This window comes from Macrotis lagotis, chromosome 6 (assembly GCF_037893015.1).
Source record: "Macrotis lagotis isolate mMagLag1 chromosome 6, bilby.v1.9.chrom.fasta, whole genome shotgun sequence".
NCBI classification, from domain to species: Eukaryota; Metazoa; Chordata; class Mammalia; order Peramelemorphia; family Peramelidae; genus Macrotis; species Macrotis lagotis.
In genome coordinates, this window is record NC_133663.1 from 2,135,963 (window position 1) to 2,151,848 (window position 15,886).

A 15,886-nucleotide genomic window follows, 5' to 3' on the forward strand; every position below is an offset into this window, starting at 1 on the left:
GGAGTGGAAGAAGAGCTGTTTCTGTCTCCACCCATTCCCTTGGAGCTTTACAAGATCTTAACAGGGTAAGAGATAAGTCTTTGAGATCTCTAGACCTAAATTAAGAAGATAATCCTTTTCTAAAGGGGACAAAATTAAAAGGGGAAATGCCTAAAGAATTACAACCCCAACTCTTAAAGAAAGGAAACCTATCTAAAAGAGAAAATGCTCAAAGTTGAAACTGCTCTATCATAGTTAGTGACAATCTAAATCTCCATAAAAATCTCAGAGTCTTAGTAGAACAAGAAAAAAAAAACAATGATTGCTTGGGCTCAATTTTTAAAGTTAATGCAACTTAATTTCTTAAAAAAGGACTTTAGCTTTAAACCACTGAAGTCAATTAATTCATTCTAAGGAACGCTGCCTTCCAATTTAGATAACTACAATACTCTATTAATAAGGTAATAAGAATGAAAGTGAGAATTTTAGGCTAGAGCAAATCCTCATTAACCATTTTTTTAAATATTCAAGATTCTGGGAGTTTTGCTGAATATCACAAGGGCTAATTGAATGCTAACATTAACATGGAATAACCAAACAGCAGGCCTGTATGTGAACTATCTTTGTACTTTATTTTCCCTCTATAACATGAGATCCACAGAAACAAAATCTACTGACTAAAAATGAGATATTGATCCACCTAATGAAAATCAATTGGCAGAAAAGACTGATGAGATGATTTATTGTAAAAGACAATTTACATAAATAACTTGGGGGGAAATATACTTTCTGACTTCAAATAAAAGGAAAATGAGATTTAAACAAAGTAAAGAAAAATCATGAGACAATTAAGTGGTTTAGTAGATAGAAGTCAGGAGAAATCAAATTCAAATCCCCTTTCTCAAGCCCCCCCATATACATTATGTGACCCTGACCAACTCATTTTATCCTTGTTGCCTTAAAAAAAACCCAACCAAACAAAAAAAAATATCATCCAAGTACTTTTCAAGGAGGCAGTGAATAGCCTAAATGAGTGGCAATGATGCCTAAAATCAGAAAGGAACTGCTAAATTACAAACTGTATTTACTTTAATGCTCCTACTTGAATAGCTAATAAGACTTAAGGGTCCTTGGTCTTAAGTAAACAAGATAGGGCTGTAGTGAACAATATATTCAAAGAGGCAGGTCCTTCTCCACTCACAGGATAACTACCTGAATCATAAAGCATTTCTAGCCAATATTTATAAAAGAACCCTAAACCAGTTTTTTTTATACTTCTGATGCTTCAATTCAGACACGAAGAGTCTAAAAATCACTCTGTACGTCATTCTGCCTCTTTACCTAAAGCTTTAGTGTTGGCGCTCACTGTCCACTTTAAATTGCGATTTATGTATTGACAGAAAAATGTGGAATAACAGCAAAATTACAGTGTAATAGATTCACTTCACTTCAAATAATGCAAACAAATTTAGAAAAAAACCTGATAGCATGGTGCCATCTGAACAATATCTTAAGATTTCCCTCATCTCTTTAGCACTGAAATACAAAACATGTTATAATGTATAGTTCAAAATTGCAGAGCTGGAAAGCAACCAGAGAGATCTCAGGTAAGCTTATCTTAATAAAATGAACAGGGTGAATCTGGCAATTTCCTATTCCTTTGGGGAAATTCTCTTTCTATAGTAATCAGTCCCCTCAGAAGGAAGAATAGCAAATTAGCATTTAATCTGTTATGCTATCCATTATGTTGTATAATCACAACATTTCCTGAAAATAAAGAGGCTAACCTGATCAACAATTTTCAGCTTTACTGATTAATATACATTGACGCATTCATCGATGTCATAGTATTTCTAAGTTGTCATTCAAAAATTTTCTAGATTTGACTGCTGGGTTTTTTTTAAAAATTACATAAGAAAAGGGATTTCTTTTCCCCTCTCGGCCTTAAGCCTACGTTCCACGGCCTGGAAGCACATCAACATCTCTGAATTCAAATTATATAACACAAACAAAGAATCGAATGTAAAATCCTATTTTCCCAATGAGAAGAAACCTGTGTAAGCCAGAAGCAGAATCTAAGTCAACAATCATTTCAACAAGTGACGACGGATTACCTGGGTGGAGCTGGCAGCAACCGAGATGCAGTCAATAAAACTGTGTCTACGAGTGAAGAATGCCACTATCTGCTGCCAGCGGGAAGGGGTGGGCTCAGCCTGCAGTTCATCGCTGGAGCCCTTCTGGGCCCAGGGCTTCTGTTTGGGGCCTGCCGAGCTGTGGCTGGAGCTGGGGTTGCCTCCCCGACTGGCACGCGAGTAAAGAAGTGTGTTATTCCCGAAAATGTAATTCATCTCTGCAGCCCTGCAGGTGGTTGCCAGGCAGTCTTATTTCTCGAGCAGCTGCTCAGTGGTGAATGATCAGAGAAGAACTGCAGATAGAATTACAGCAGCATCGCTGGCCGATCAGGCAAAGGGAACATCTCCCAAACTGCTCTTCATTCTTCCTCTAAGTTCATGCCGTCCAAGAGTCTAGGTCTTCCTTTGATACCTGTGACTTGCCGGAAGGCTGGGCTCATTTTTGGAGACCAAAAATGCAGGAGGAGGTAGATTTCTTTCTCATAATGATCCCTTCACCGAGGTCTGCAGGGATCAAAAGCTGTTCTTTTGTTAGCTGACATCTAGACAGACTGAAATCCAGGAAGTGAGGTCGACTAGCAGGTACAGAGGGATGCTCTAAGCACTGGGACTACCAAGACCCTTTGGGGCTGCCGGATTTAATGCACTGGGAGGAGGAACCGTGGATCACAATTACCAAGTTTCAATCACAGGCTGTAGTAAAATCCAATGGTATCTTCGCTGCTTACATAAATTAAAAACATCAACTGAATCAAACAAGGAATGTTTTCTCTGCAATAATTCTGACTGCTTAAGATACTGTGACCTAAAAAAGGTCTTCTGTCATTACTGAACAAATTACTACACTTCAGAAATGAGATTCCATTAAAAGAGCTTCTAAAAATGTTTTGCTATCTTGCATAAGAAAATAAGGATATAATGAAAGAGGGGAAGGATATCCATGTTGTATGTAGCACAGTCACTTTTTCTATTACAATAATGCTCCTCTATCTACTCACAAAGCTTTAATAATGAAATTTAAAAGCGGGTAAAGATCATTAAGTGGCAAAATTAACATTTCATTTTTGGAACTTTCATGACACTAAAGAAACATCATCTATTATGAAATTATACACATGACTCTCCAACAAATTAGGAACATCCATTTTAACAAAACATGTCATAGGAAGTATTCAAAATTGAATGTAAGTGCTCAGAATTCTGTGTCATTTCTAGATGAATTTTTTAAAGTGGAAGGGAGGAAGAGGAAGAAAAGGAAGAAGAGAAGATAGGAGAGGGAGGAAGAGGAAGAACAATGCCAGCAGTAGGAAGAAGAAGGAAGAGGAGGAGGAGGAAGAAGCTATCCAGGGAAAGCAAGCTAACTGAAGTCTAAGAAGTTGTGTTAATCTGTGGCTGGTGTGAAGCAGTCCTTAGCACCACCAATGTGAAAGGTAACTACAAGGTCTAGATGCTTCCATCTTTGACTGCTCCTGGCAAAGGAGGCCATGTGCTGGCCAGGAGGCAGAGGAGTAAGAGCTAGCTTGGGCTGGTCTGGGGTCACCCAAGAGGTCTTTGGTAGACCCTGAAGACAGAGCCTATCTGGGCACTCAAATGGTTCAAAGTGGTCACCAAGAGTGGACAGGGAATGTTTCTATTCCTTGGAAGTCACATGACACTAAGTGGCTGTTAGGAGGAACTATCATACAGAAAATTATTCCTGGGGGATTTGAAATTAAAATCTGAAGGGCTTGAGGGGGTAGGCCAAGATGATGTATAAGAGGCAGCAACCCATCTGAGCTTCCCAACATTCCTCTCCAAACAACTTTAAAATAGTGCAGCAAATTGAATTTTAGAGGAGCAGAGCCAACATGAGATGGAAGTGAGACATTTTTCCAGTCTAACTTAACTTAGAAGGCCAAAATGGAGATATAACTAGATGGGATTTATACCCAAGGTTGGTACACTAGTAGAAATCTAAAATTGACCACACCATTACCACAAACAACAAAAAATCATGATCATCTTATTAGGTCCAGAAAAAGCTTTTGACAAAACACAACACCTATTTCTATTAAAAAACTAGAAAGCATAGGAATCAATGGAGTCTTTTTAAAATGATATGATATCTATTTAAAACCAAGCACAAGTATTATCTAAAATGGGAATAAGCTAGAAGCCTTCCCAGTAAGATTAAGAGTGAATCAAGGATGTCTATTAACAACCACTATTATTCAATATTGTATAAGAAATGCTGGCTATAGTAATAAGACAAGAAGACGTATTGAAGGAATACAAATAAGCAACAAAGAAACAAAGCTATCGCTCTTTGTAAGTGATGTGATGGTGTACTTAGAAAATCCTAACTAAAAAAAAACTAGTTGAAACAATTAACTTTTACAAAGTTGCAGGACATAAAATTAACCCACATAAATCATCAGTATATCTCTATATTATAAAGAAAATACAACAAGAAAAGATAATGGGAAATGTTATAAAATACTTGCTAAGTAGACTCTATGAACACAATTATAAAATATTTTTCACACAAATAAAATAAATCTAAATAATTGGAGAAACATTAACCGTTCATGAGTAGACCAAGCCAATATAATTAAAATGACAAGTCTACCTAAATCAATTTATTCAGTACCATACCCATCAAACTACCAAAGATTACTTTATAGTTCTAGGAAAAATAATAACAAAATTCATATGGAAGACCAAAAGGTCAAGAATATCAAGGGAATCATTCTTTTAAATTATGAAGCAAGGCAGCCTAGCAGTACCAGGTTTCACAAAGCCAGCATCATCAAAACCATATGGAATTAACTAAGACATGGAGTGGCCATGAATCACTGGAACAGATCAGACAAACAATTCACAGTAGTAAATGACCATAATAATCCAATCTGTGATAAACCCAAAGATACAAGGAGGCAAGAAATCGACATGTGACTAAAAAGGCTTTGCAAGGGGCAGCTAGGTGGCATAGTGGATAAAGCACCAGCCCTGGAGTCAGAAGTACCTGGGTTCAAATCCGGTCTCAGACACTTAATAATTACCTAACTGTGTGACCTTGGGCAAGCCACTTAACCACATTTGCCTTACCCCCCCCCCAAAAAAAGGCTTTGCGAAAACAAAGCCAACACATCCAAAATTAGAAGGAAATCAGGAAACTAGGAAGGAGGGAATGTATTAGCAACTCTCTCTGATAAAGGCCTCATATTTACAAATAAAGAGTCATTCCTCAGTTAATAAATGGTCAAAGGATATGGACTGGCAGTTTTCAGAAGAAATTAAAGCTACCAATAGATTAAAAAATGCTCAAAATCACTATTGATTAGAGCAATGAAAATTAAAAAAGTTCATACCTGTCAAATTGGCTAATGTGTCAAAAAAAGGAAATGACAAAGGTTAAAGGAGATATGGACAAACAGGTACATTAAAGCACTGCTGGTGGACTTGTGAACTGATTCAATCATTCTGGAGAGCAATTTGGAACTATGCCCAAAAGGCAACAAAATTGTGGATACTCTTTGACCAAGAAATGTCAAAGAAAAGGACAAGAATCCATCTATACAAAAATATTTATAGTGGCAAAAAAAAAAAAATGGAAATGGAGGGAATGCCCATCAACTAAGGAATAGTGAAACATATTCTGGTTGATGATTGTGATGGGAGTACTACTGTGTGATAAGAAATGACAAGCATGATGGCTACAGAAAACTAGGAAGACTTCTATGAAGTGAAGCAAAGTGAGGGGAGCAGGGTCAGGAGAAGAGCGAACACAGCAACAGCAATATTACCATCATCTACTGGAAAAGCTGATACTAATCAAGACAATGTCCCAAGATAATTCCAAAGGACTTAGGATGAAAAATGCTAGCCACCCTCCAGAGACTAAACTCCAGTCCAGAACAGACTGGAGCATCTTCCCCCCCCCCCCACATTCTTTATCTTTCTTGATTTTTGCTAGGTTGTTTTGCTGGGGGCTTTTTTTTTTTTGCAACATAGCAAATATGGAAATGGTTCACAGGATTTCACATCTATAATTGCATATCAGACTGTCTGCCTTTTTAGTGAGGGAGGAGGGAATCTGGAACTGAATTTTTTTTTTGACTTTTCGCAAGACAGTGGGGTTGAGTGAATTGCCCAAGATGATACAACTAGGTAATTAATAAGCATCTGGGGGCAGCTAGTTGGCACAGCGGATAGGGTTAGCCCCGGAATTGGAGGACCTGAGTTCAAATCTGACCTCAGATACTTAATAATTACCTGTGTGGCCTTGGGCTCAGTATGCGAATCTGTTCACCTTATTTTCAGCTAGCATTCTTTTTTTTGGGGGGGGGGAGGAGTAGAAGCAAGGGGAAATGACAAAGATTTTTACAAAAGAGACTTAGAGCTGAAATAGTCTGACCCTGTATAAAAAGGAAAGACCAAGAAAAGGGGAGGAATTTAGACAGAGGCAGTAAATTCTGTGACTCCTATTGTGGAGCTATTTCCCCTGCACTACTGGGGTGTTTCTCCTGGGCTACAGAGGAGTAAAGGAGATTCTTCTTGATTTTCACTCTGGAAGGAACAATCTCCCTCCTTCACTGCTTAGCTAGGGATCAAGCCTAAGGCACCTCAAGGCAAAAAAAGTCACATCAACAACCTTCTGTGCACGAATGACTTAAGACAAAGTAAAAGTCTGATTCTAGGACTTGCTAGAAGTGCCCCTGCCTACATTTTTCAAGGCAATGGGGTTAAATGGCTTGCCCAAGACCACATGGCTAGGTAATTATTAAGTGTCTGAGGTCAGATTTGAACGCAGGTACTCCCGACTCCAAGGCTGGTGCTCTATTCACTGTGCCGCCTAGCCACCCCCATTTTAATATTTTTAATGAGGATTTCGCCTAAAATCTTCCTTTAAGGCATGGAATTTGTCTTTTCTAAGAATTCTAGAACTTGTTGCCAAGAACTGTTTTTCTTTGAGGCTTTGCTGATAATCTCCTTTTCTGAGTTTCTGTCTTAAGGGTCCAAACCCCCAGTGTCCAGTTCTCTCTATTTTTATCCCTATGTTGACTTGGACTGGAGTAAAAGTGGATTAGGGGAGGGTTCAGTCCTAAGCAAACCAAACTCTAAGAATATACAAAAATAGATATTTTTTTAAGATGGCAAAGAATAGGAATCTGAGAGGAATATCAATCATCTGGGGAAAGGTTGAACAAGTTATGGAGCATATATATGGTAGAAAATTACTGTTGTTTAAAAAATTATGGGGGAAAGGGGTGGCTAGGTGGCGCAGTGGATAGAACACCAGCCCTGGAATCAGGAGGAACTAAGTTCAAATCCAGCCTCATACACTTAATAATTACCTAGCTGTGTGACCTCAGGCCAGTCACTTAACCCCATTGCCTTGCAAAAAAAAAAATTGGGGGGGAAGGATGGTTTCAGAATAAAGTGAACAGAATCAAGACCACAATTACCATATTCCCCCATGTATAAAACACTGTCATGTATAAGATGAACCTTAATTTTGGGACCCAAAATTTGAAAAAAACTATTACATAAAGTTATTGAACTCAAGTTTTATTCCTCATGAAATTCAAGGACCTTCTGCTTATAACTTTCAGGCATCTTCCATTTCATGAACCTGAAGCACCCATTGTGTCCTCCTGGGAAATCAGTCACTTCTTTTTCATCACCCATTCTTCTGGCCTCCTGCTGAACCATCTTGGTGGACACAGGAATTCCAATGGCCCTTTGCTCTTCCATCCACCTCTTCAATTTCCTCTCTAATTCAGGCCATTTGGCTGGGCAGCCCTGTCTCTCATGGTCTTCTGCTAGGGTGTTTTCAGTTAGGCTTCTTCTTCCCAGAGCAGGTTCAGATTGTTTTCTCAGTTGCAGGAAGACCAGACTGACATTCACTTCTGCAAACTGGATCACTTTGGACCTAATTCAGCCCTGGATGAAAATTTCCTGAGCCATTTCTGGGCAGAACATGACAAAATGTCACTTAACATACTGGTAACAAATGTAAAACAATGAGCACAAAGACAAGAGCAAAAAAGCAGGAAATGCAAGTCAAAAAATCTACAACTGCTGTAGAAGATGATCCCAAATTTTTTGGAAGAGAGTGTGTCTTATACGTGGGGAAATATAGTACTGCAATGACAACAATACTGGAAAAACAAGTCATTTTGATGGACTCTGGAACTCTGAACAGAAGCAATGACCAACCCCACAACTGCAGGATGAAGAAGGAAGCATGAGCAGAAGATGTGTCTCTGTGTGCACGTCCTGGTCCACAAGAGAACGCATTACAAAGCATTTAGAGAAGAAGGTAACAACCATATTCTCCTAAATAACACTATTAAAAAGATATTATTTTAAACAAATCAGGCTTTCCCTCACGTTCTGAAGAGATGGTTAAAATACCAAAAAGAGTAAAGGTTGAAGGAAGTTTCAGGAGATCAATCATGCCAAGGAGCTCCTAGGTGAACAGGGCCTTGGGTAGGCTGAAAATTGTGCTAAACTTCTCCTGAGAGGGCAGGGATGGATCAATGGTTCAAATCGACAGGCATGGCCTAAGGGCTTCTTTCTTTCCTTCCTCCTCAAAGATTTTAAAAGTCCAGACCAGGGCAGCTAGGTGGCACAGTGGATAGAGCACTGGCCCTGGAGTCAGGAGTACCTGAGTTCAAATCCAGCCTCAGACACTTAATAATTACCTAGCTGTGTGACCTTGGGCAAGCCACTTATCCCCTTTTGCCTTGCAAAAACCTGAAGAAAAAATAAAAAGACCAGACCTCTAGAAAATGAAGGACTTTCAGTTCTAGATGTAGGATACTCTGATCCCACTTAAATAGTTACTGAACTGTGCATAATAAAGCTACCAAAAACTATTAAACAAAGACACGAGGAAAAAGGTTAGACATCTTTAACAGAGGTCTTGGAATGTTTTTAAACTCCTAAGATGGAGACTCAGAGAGCTTCTATGAAAAAACAACTATTATCCTAAGCAAAAGAAACAAGAAAATTGGTACTGTTTTACTTTTATTGATTGAGTGGGGAAGGGAGGAGAAAAATCTCTTTAACATCTGGATTCTCAAGGTTTTTTGCATTCAATTTGTTGTGATCGGTTGCTTTAATTAGTTCAAGAAAATACAGTCCCATAAACATATGAAGTTGGAAAACCAAAGATTTTATGAGCAGACAAATAATGTCTTAGTATTATTATAAAAATAATTTCCCTTTGCCAACCCCTTGAAAGGGTCTTGGGGATTTCCAGGGATCTACAGTGCACACTATGAGAGCCACAGAGTTACATCAAAACCTAGCAGAAAGGTAAATGCCAGGCAGCTAGGTGGCACAGTGGATAGAGCACTGGCCCTAGAGTCAGGAGTACCTGAGTTCAAATCTGACCTCAGACACTTAATAATTACCTAGCTGTGTGGCCTTGGGCAAGCCCCTTAACCCCATTGCCTTGCAAAAAAAAAAACTAAACTAAAAAAGAAGTGCCCATTAATTAAGGAAAAACAAAAGTATATCATCTGTCCCTACTGTGCTACAATGAATACAAAATATGAAACAGAGAAACAGGAAGATTGGTATGAACTAATGCTGACAAACAGAGGTAGAATCAATTAGGGTAAAAGAAAATGACAAGCTTCCGAATTGGGACCAATGCAGCGAGGTCACAAATGCAGGGGAGCAAAGCTCCTGAGAAACATCAGAGAGCAGGGGGAGGATTGCAGCTCAAAAGAAAGAGGCACATCATCCTATCAAAGCTGGCCAAGAGGTTGGTTTGTTTCATTTATTTATATTCAAGGAAATTTCTATTCTGACAAAAGGAGTCATGCTGGAAAGTGGAATTTTTTTTTTTAAGCATCAATAACATTTTCAAAGAGTATGGGTTGTATTTTGGTGAGAACTTTCATTAATGCTATGATCAATTAAGACTCTAGAAGGCTGAAGGTGAAACATACTGCCTACCTCCTATTGTAGAAGTGAGAGACTTCAAATTCAAAATGAGATACATACATTTTTGGTCATAGGCATATTGGAAATATGCCTATTTGCTTTGTTGGAGTTTTCTTTTTTTCTTGTTGCTGTTGTTCAGTGGAGAGGAAGAACAGTAAAAATTCATTAAAAATAAAAATGAAAAAATTCTTTTAAGTATAGGTTCCACAATTGTGGAAAGAAAATGGGAAATATAAAAATAAGACAACTAATCTGGGTCCAAAAGATTCCACTACCAGGATCAGACCCCCAAGGGGGTTGGCTAATTAGAAAAAAACCCCAAACATTACAGCAATTTTGTGGCAGCAAAGAACTAGAAACACACTTAATTGTAAAATGGCTAAACTAACTGTGTTAACATGAATGGAATGGAATGAATACATAAATAATAATTAGATGATCCAATCTAATGCAAAATGAAATATAGAAAACCAAGATACCAATATAAATAGCAAATACATTGTCAAATAGAAAGAATCCAGTCCACATTCACAAAAAAATAATAATCTCTAAAAGTGAATACAGGAAAATTACAAAGAATGAACATGACCCCAAAGAAGAGAAATGAGAAAATATTCCCATCCAAATCTCTGGCAGAATTGGAGGGGAATAGGAAGGGGATCTCCTATTTCCACACTTTTTAAATGCATACATTAGTTTGATATTTTTTCTCCTCTTCTTTTTCCCATTCAAAATGCTATTTGCTACATGGGAAAATATTCCCATCCAAATCTCTGGCAGAATTGGAGGGGAATAGGAAGGGGATCTCCTATTTTCACACTTTTTAAATGCATACATTAGTTTGATATTTTTTCTCCTCTTCTTTTTCCCATTCAAAATGCTATTTGCTACATGGGGGTGGAAGAGGAAAGAGAGGGATACTAGTAGAAATTCTGGTGATTAAAAAACAACATAGGGGCAGTTAGGTGGCACAGTGGATAGAGCACAGGCCCTGGAGTCAGGAGGACCTGAATTCAAATGTGACCTTAGACTCTTAATACTTGTTTAGCTGTGTGACCTTGGGCAAGTCACTTAATCCCACTGCCTTACAAAAGACCAAAAAATAAAAATAAAAAACAATATATCAATAAAACCTTATTTTAAAAAGAATCTAGGTTATGGCAGCTTTGAAGCTCAATATGGGCAGTTATTTTAATTGCTTACCTAACACATTGTGCTTCAATCACTGCTTCAGACCCTAGCACATTTCTCATCTGTACAAGAGGGCTCTATCTCCAGACTTGACAGAGAGCCAAGAGTATGTTCCAGATACATAATCTATTTCTGGTCAGCTTCATCCCAAACCATACTGAGGAGAGGCTTAGAACTGGTGCCAGATCTAAGTCAATCAATCAATAAGTAATTCCTAAGTGCCTACTTGGAGAAGGAAATGGTAAACCACTCCATTGGTTCACAAAAAAAACAAAAACAAAAACAAAAAAACAAAAACAAAAAACCCAGTCGGGGTCATAAAGACTGAACAAGTCCCTACTAGGTGCTAGGCCCTGGGTGGACAAAAGAAAGAAACCAAAACAGTCTCTGTGCTAAAGAAATGTGATTCAATAAAGAGAAACAACAAGCCAATACAAGGTAATCTGGGAGATATCAGCAACTGCTGGGGACAAGGCTGGATCAGAGCAAACCTCCTGGAGACAGCTCAGAACTCCAAGAGGCAGAAAGCATTCCAGGCAGGCAGGGACTGACCCTGAGCAAAGGTGTGGAGACAGGAGATGCACCACTTGTCCAGACAACAGAGTGCAGGGGGCAGAGAACAGAAGGGATGCATGTCTTAAATTCTAAAAACAAGCCTGGAGTCCAATTAGAAAGGGCACAAAACATCCAACAAGAGTTTCTATTTGGAACTGGAGGCCACAGGAAACTTTACAAACAGGAATGGCTTCAGAAAAACCACTTTGGTCAATCTGCAGAGGAAGTGAGTGGGAGATGAGAGGGGAAATCAATGGGAAGGAATCCAGCATCAGGCAACAACTAAGGAGGCCTAAATGTGGGGCAGAAAGACTAGGGAGGGAGGGAGGTGGGAGATCATTATCCTGGTTTTCCATCTCATGACCCTCGCCCCCTTAAGTCAGATGTTCCTTCCAGCTAAAATGAAAATTCTTCTTGTCCAAATTCTTCTTTGCCCCCAAACTCCCCCCCTCCAAACTTCTCTTCCTAGGGAAAGCAACACCATCTTCCAACTGAGGATCCAACTGAGGATCATCCTGGACTCTTGCTTTGGGCTCATCCTCTATAGCTCTGAAGGTACCCATTTTGCCTCTGCATCCTTTGGATTAATGTGACAGCTGCTTGGAGCAAAGGCTCTGCCTGCCCCAAGGCTCTCCCCAGTTTGATTCATTCTCCACTCAGATGTCATCTGGAAAGCCAGGTCTGACTCTGTCACCGCTCCCTATGCCATCCCCTCCAGGGGTTCGCTATGGCCACCCAGGAACAATTTAAGAATCCTCTGTTTGACATTCAAAGTCCTTCATAGCGGAGCCCTAGGCTCCCGACTCATCTACACCTGTTCCCTCAGGTGCAACTTTGTCCTAGGCCTTGAAATTCACAAGAAGTTTATTCAGGGGGTTCAGAAAAGAGAATATAAAATAAGAGTATAAAATGAAATGGAAACAACATTTCTTAGAAGTTTGCCTACTGAATGGAGAAAAGAAATAGGCCAATATAGGAAAAAGTAGGATCAAATAGGGTTTTTTGTTTTGTTTTAAAGGATGGCAGAGAACTGAGCTGTATCTGAAGTAAAGAGATAAGGGTCTAAAACAGGAGGGAAAGGGGAAGGAAATGTTCTCTAAGTATTATCTCAGTTGATCTGTACAACAACCTAGGAGGCAGTGTTCTTATTTTTTTTTTACTTATTTTATTTTCCCCAATGACATGCAAAAATGATTTTAGCATTTATTTATTTTCAAATTTTGCCTTTCCAATTCTCTCCTTCTCTTCTACCCCCACCATCAGGAAGCAAGCAATTTGACAGAGGTCATACCTGTGGAGTCACGCAAAACACACTTCTTCCATGTAAGGGATGCAGACCCCCCCAACCCATTCCCCAGAAAATAAAGCTACAGTCTCTTCAGTCGCCATTCCTTAGCCCAGTTAGTCACAGCAGATCATCAGTCAATGTTGTGGTTACTGTGTGGAATGTCCTCATGATTCTGCTCATTTCACTCTGCATCAGTTCATCCAAGGTCAGGTTTTCCTGAGAACACCTGCTGGTCATTTCTCCTAGTACAGTAGTTCTCCATCACATTCAGATACACAATTTGCTTACTCCCCTCAATTTCCAATTCTTTACCACCACTAAAGTGTTGCTATCGATATTTTTGTACATATTTTTGCTTTTTGCCTTTTTGGAGGGCACAGATCAAAGGATATATATTCATGGTTTGACAGCCATTTGGGCAGAGTGTTCTCTATGTATTTCTCTCCAACCTACTTTCTTCCTCTTTTCACCCTATTTCCAAAGGTTTGGCTTTTGCCTTTTGCCTCCCCAAATCTGCTATTCCTTCCATCAGCTCTTGCCACCATTCCCCCTCCCCACTTTCCTCTATGGTAAGAGAGATTCCTAAACCCAAATGATTGTGTCATTCCTGTTGAGTCAATTACCATGAAAATAAGGTTCACATGTTCCCCTCTGTAAAATCTTTCAAAATCTTGATTTACCCCATTCTACTTCAACCTTTCCCTATTTCCCAACAGTTTTCTTTCTCACCCTCTAATTTCATTTTTTAAAGATAATCATCTCATCATATTTAATTCACACTCGTGCCTCTACCTGAGCATACTCCTCCTAACTGCCCTAATAATGAGAAAGTTTTCAGGAGCTACAAGTATCATTATCTCACATAGGAATGTAAATAATTAAACCTTACTGAATCCCTAATGATTTCTTTTTCCTATTTACATTTTTATGCTTCTCTTGAGTCTTGCATTTGTAAGTCAAATTTCCTAGTCAGTTCTGAACTTTCATTAGGAATGCTTGAAAGACTTCTATTTCATTGAATTTCCACTCCCCCCCTTGAAGGATTATACTCAATTTTTCTGGGTAGGTGATTCTTGATTGTGTAATTCCAGCTCTTTTACCCTTGAATATTATATTCCAAGACCACCAGTCCTTTAATGTAGAAGCTGCTAAACCTTATGTCCTCCTGAGTGTAGCTCTACAATACTTAAATTGCTTCTTTCTGGCAGCTTATACTATTTTCTCCTCAACTTGGGAACTCTGGAATTTGGCTGTAATATTTCTGGGAGATTTTCATTATGCTATTAGTGGATTCCTTCATTTTCTACTTTATCCTCTACTTCTAGTCAATCAGGCCAGTTTTACTGAAAGATGTGATCTAAGCTTTTTGCTTTTGAACATGACTCTCAGGTAGTCCAATAATTTTGAAATGATCTCTCCTGGACTTTTATTCTTCCAGATCACTTATCTTTTAAAAATTTTGTTGTCAGCCGCTTTTCCAATGAGATTTTTCACATTTTCTTCAATTTTTTTATTCTTTTGATTTTGTTTTATTGATTTTTGTTATCTCATAAAGTCATTTATACTTGCCAATTCTAATTTTTAAGGAATTATTTTCTTCAGTGAGCTTTAGTACCTCCTTCTCCATTTGGTCAATACTACTTTGTAAGGAGGGTTTCTTCCCTTCAGTGTATTTCTGTACTTTTTTCATCTAGTCAATTCTGCTTTTCCACACATTCTTCTCTTCACTAGATTTGTGTTTTTTTTTTACCATTTGGTTTATTGTTTTTTAAGATGTTGTTTTCTTCATGATTTTTTGTGCCTCCTTTACCAAGCTATTAATTTTTCCTATGATTTTCTTGCATCACTCTTTTTTGTTCCCCATTTTTCCTCTACCTCTCTTCCTTGATTTTCAAAATTCTTTTTAACCTCTTTCATGGCCAGGGGACAATTTCTAGTTTTTCTTGGAGGCTTGGATGTAGGAGCTATGACTTTGTCTTCTTCTGAGTTAGTGTGTGGCTCTTCCTAGTCACCACAGTAACTTTTTTTAATAGTCATTTGCTCATTTTCTAGTAGTTTTTCAAAATAGGTGCAAGTTATGACTCCCATTTTACATTAAGACAAATGATTAGCTGAGTGGCAAGGCGCTTAACCCCATTGCCTTGCCAAAAAAAAAAAGACAAAAGGCAAATGAGATGATTGGGAATCACATGTCCAGAGTTACACAGTTAATAAATATCTAAGGCTGAATTTGAATTCAAGGCTCTACCTACTACACTATATAGCTGTATCCCTACATCGTACAAGGCTCTACCTACTACACCATATAGCTGTATCCCTACATCGTACAGCAAGAAGGGGGTAGGATTTGCCCCCTGAGATGTGGAAGAGGAGAATCAAAGATCTCTGTAAATGAACTCTACTTTCTCAGTTAAGGAGGCTATGTTTAAACCTTTGATTAAGAAAGCTGGAGGAAGAGGTAGGTTCCTTATGCCCAGGTTCTCTCCTCTCCAGTTCCTCCTTCACACCAGGTCAAAGAACCTACCAAATGAAAGATCTGACCATGTCAAAAATCTCTGTGGCTTTTAATCACCTGTGGCTTTTAAGATGAACCACTATCATCTCCCTCCAACTTCCCTTTCTCACCTGATTGCTTATGACCAGTTGTTCACAAAACACCTTCCCTCCACCTCTGGGAATTCAAAACCAAAGTTCTGCACCCCAGGATTCCTTGAAGACTGAGATCCAGCTTCCCTTGCTTCAAAAAGCTCAGGGGCTCTTCTCTTCCTTCTCAAATTACCTTGGATCAACTGACAAAGGT

The 15,886-nt window shown here is 38.8% G+C and overlaps 1 protein-coding gene across 12 annotated transcripts in view; it reads right to left on the bottom strand.

The window, feature by feature from the left end:
- DLG1 (discs large MAGUK scaffold protein 1) overlaps nucleotides 1-15,886 on the bottom strand; it is a 193,969-nt gene that overhangs the window by 105,727 nt on the left and 72,356 nt on the right. Inside the window, exon 1 of one of the 12 annotated variants that reach the window (XM_074190576.1) lies at nucleotides 2,094-4,544. The exons of the other annotated variants lie outside the window; for them this stretch is intronic. Within the exon in view, the coding sequence (XP_074046677.1) occupies nucleotides 2,094-2,327 (234 nt within the window). The 5' untranslated portion in view covers nucleotides 2,328-4,544. Of the gene's footprint in view, nucleotides 1-2,093; nucleotides 4,545-15,886 lie in introns of those variants that run through there. 12 annotated transcript variants of the gene reach the window in all.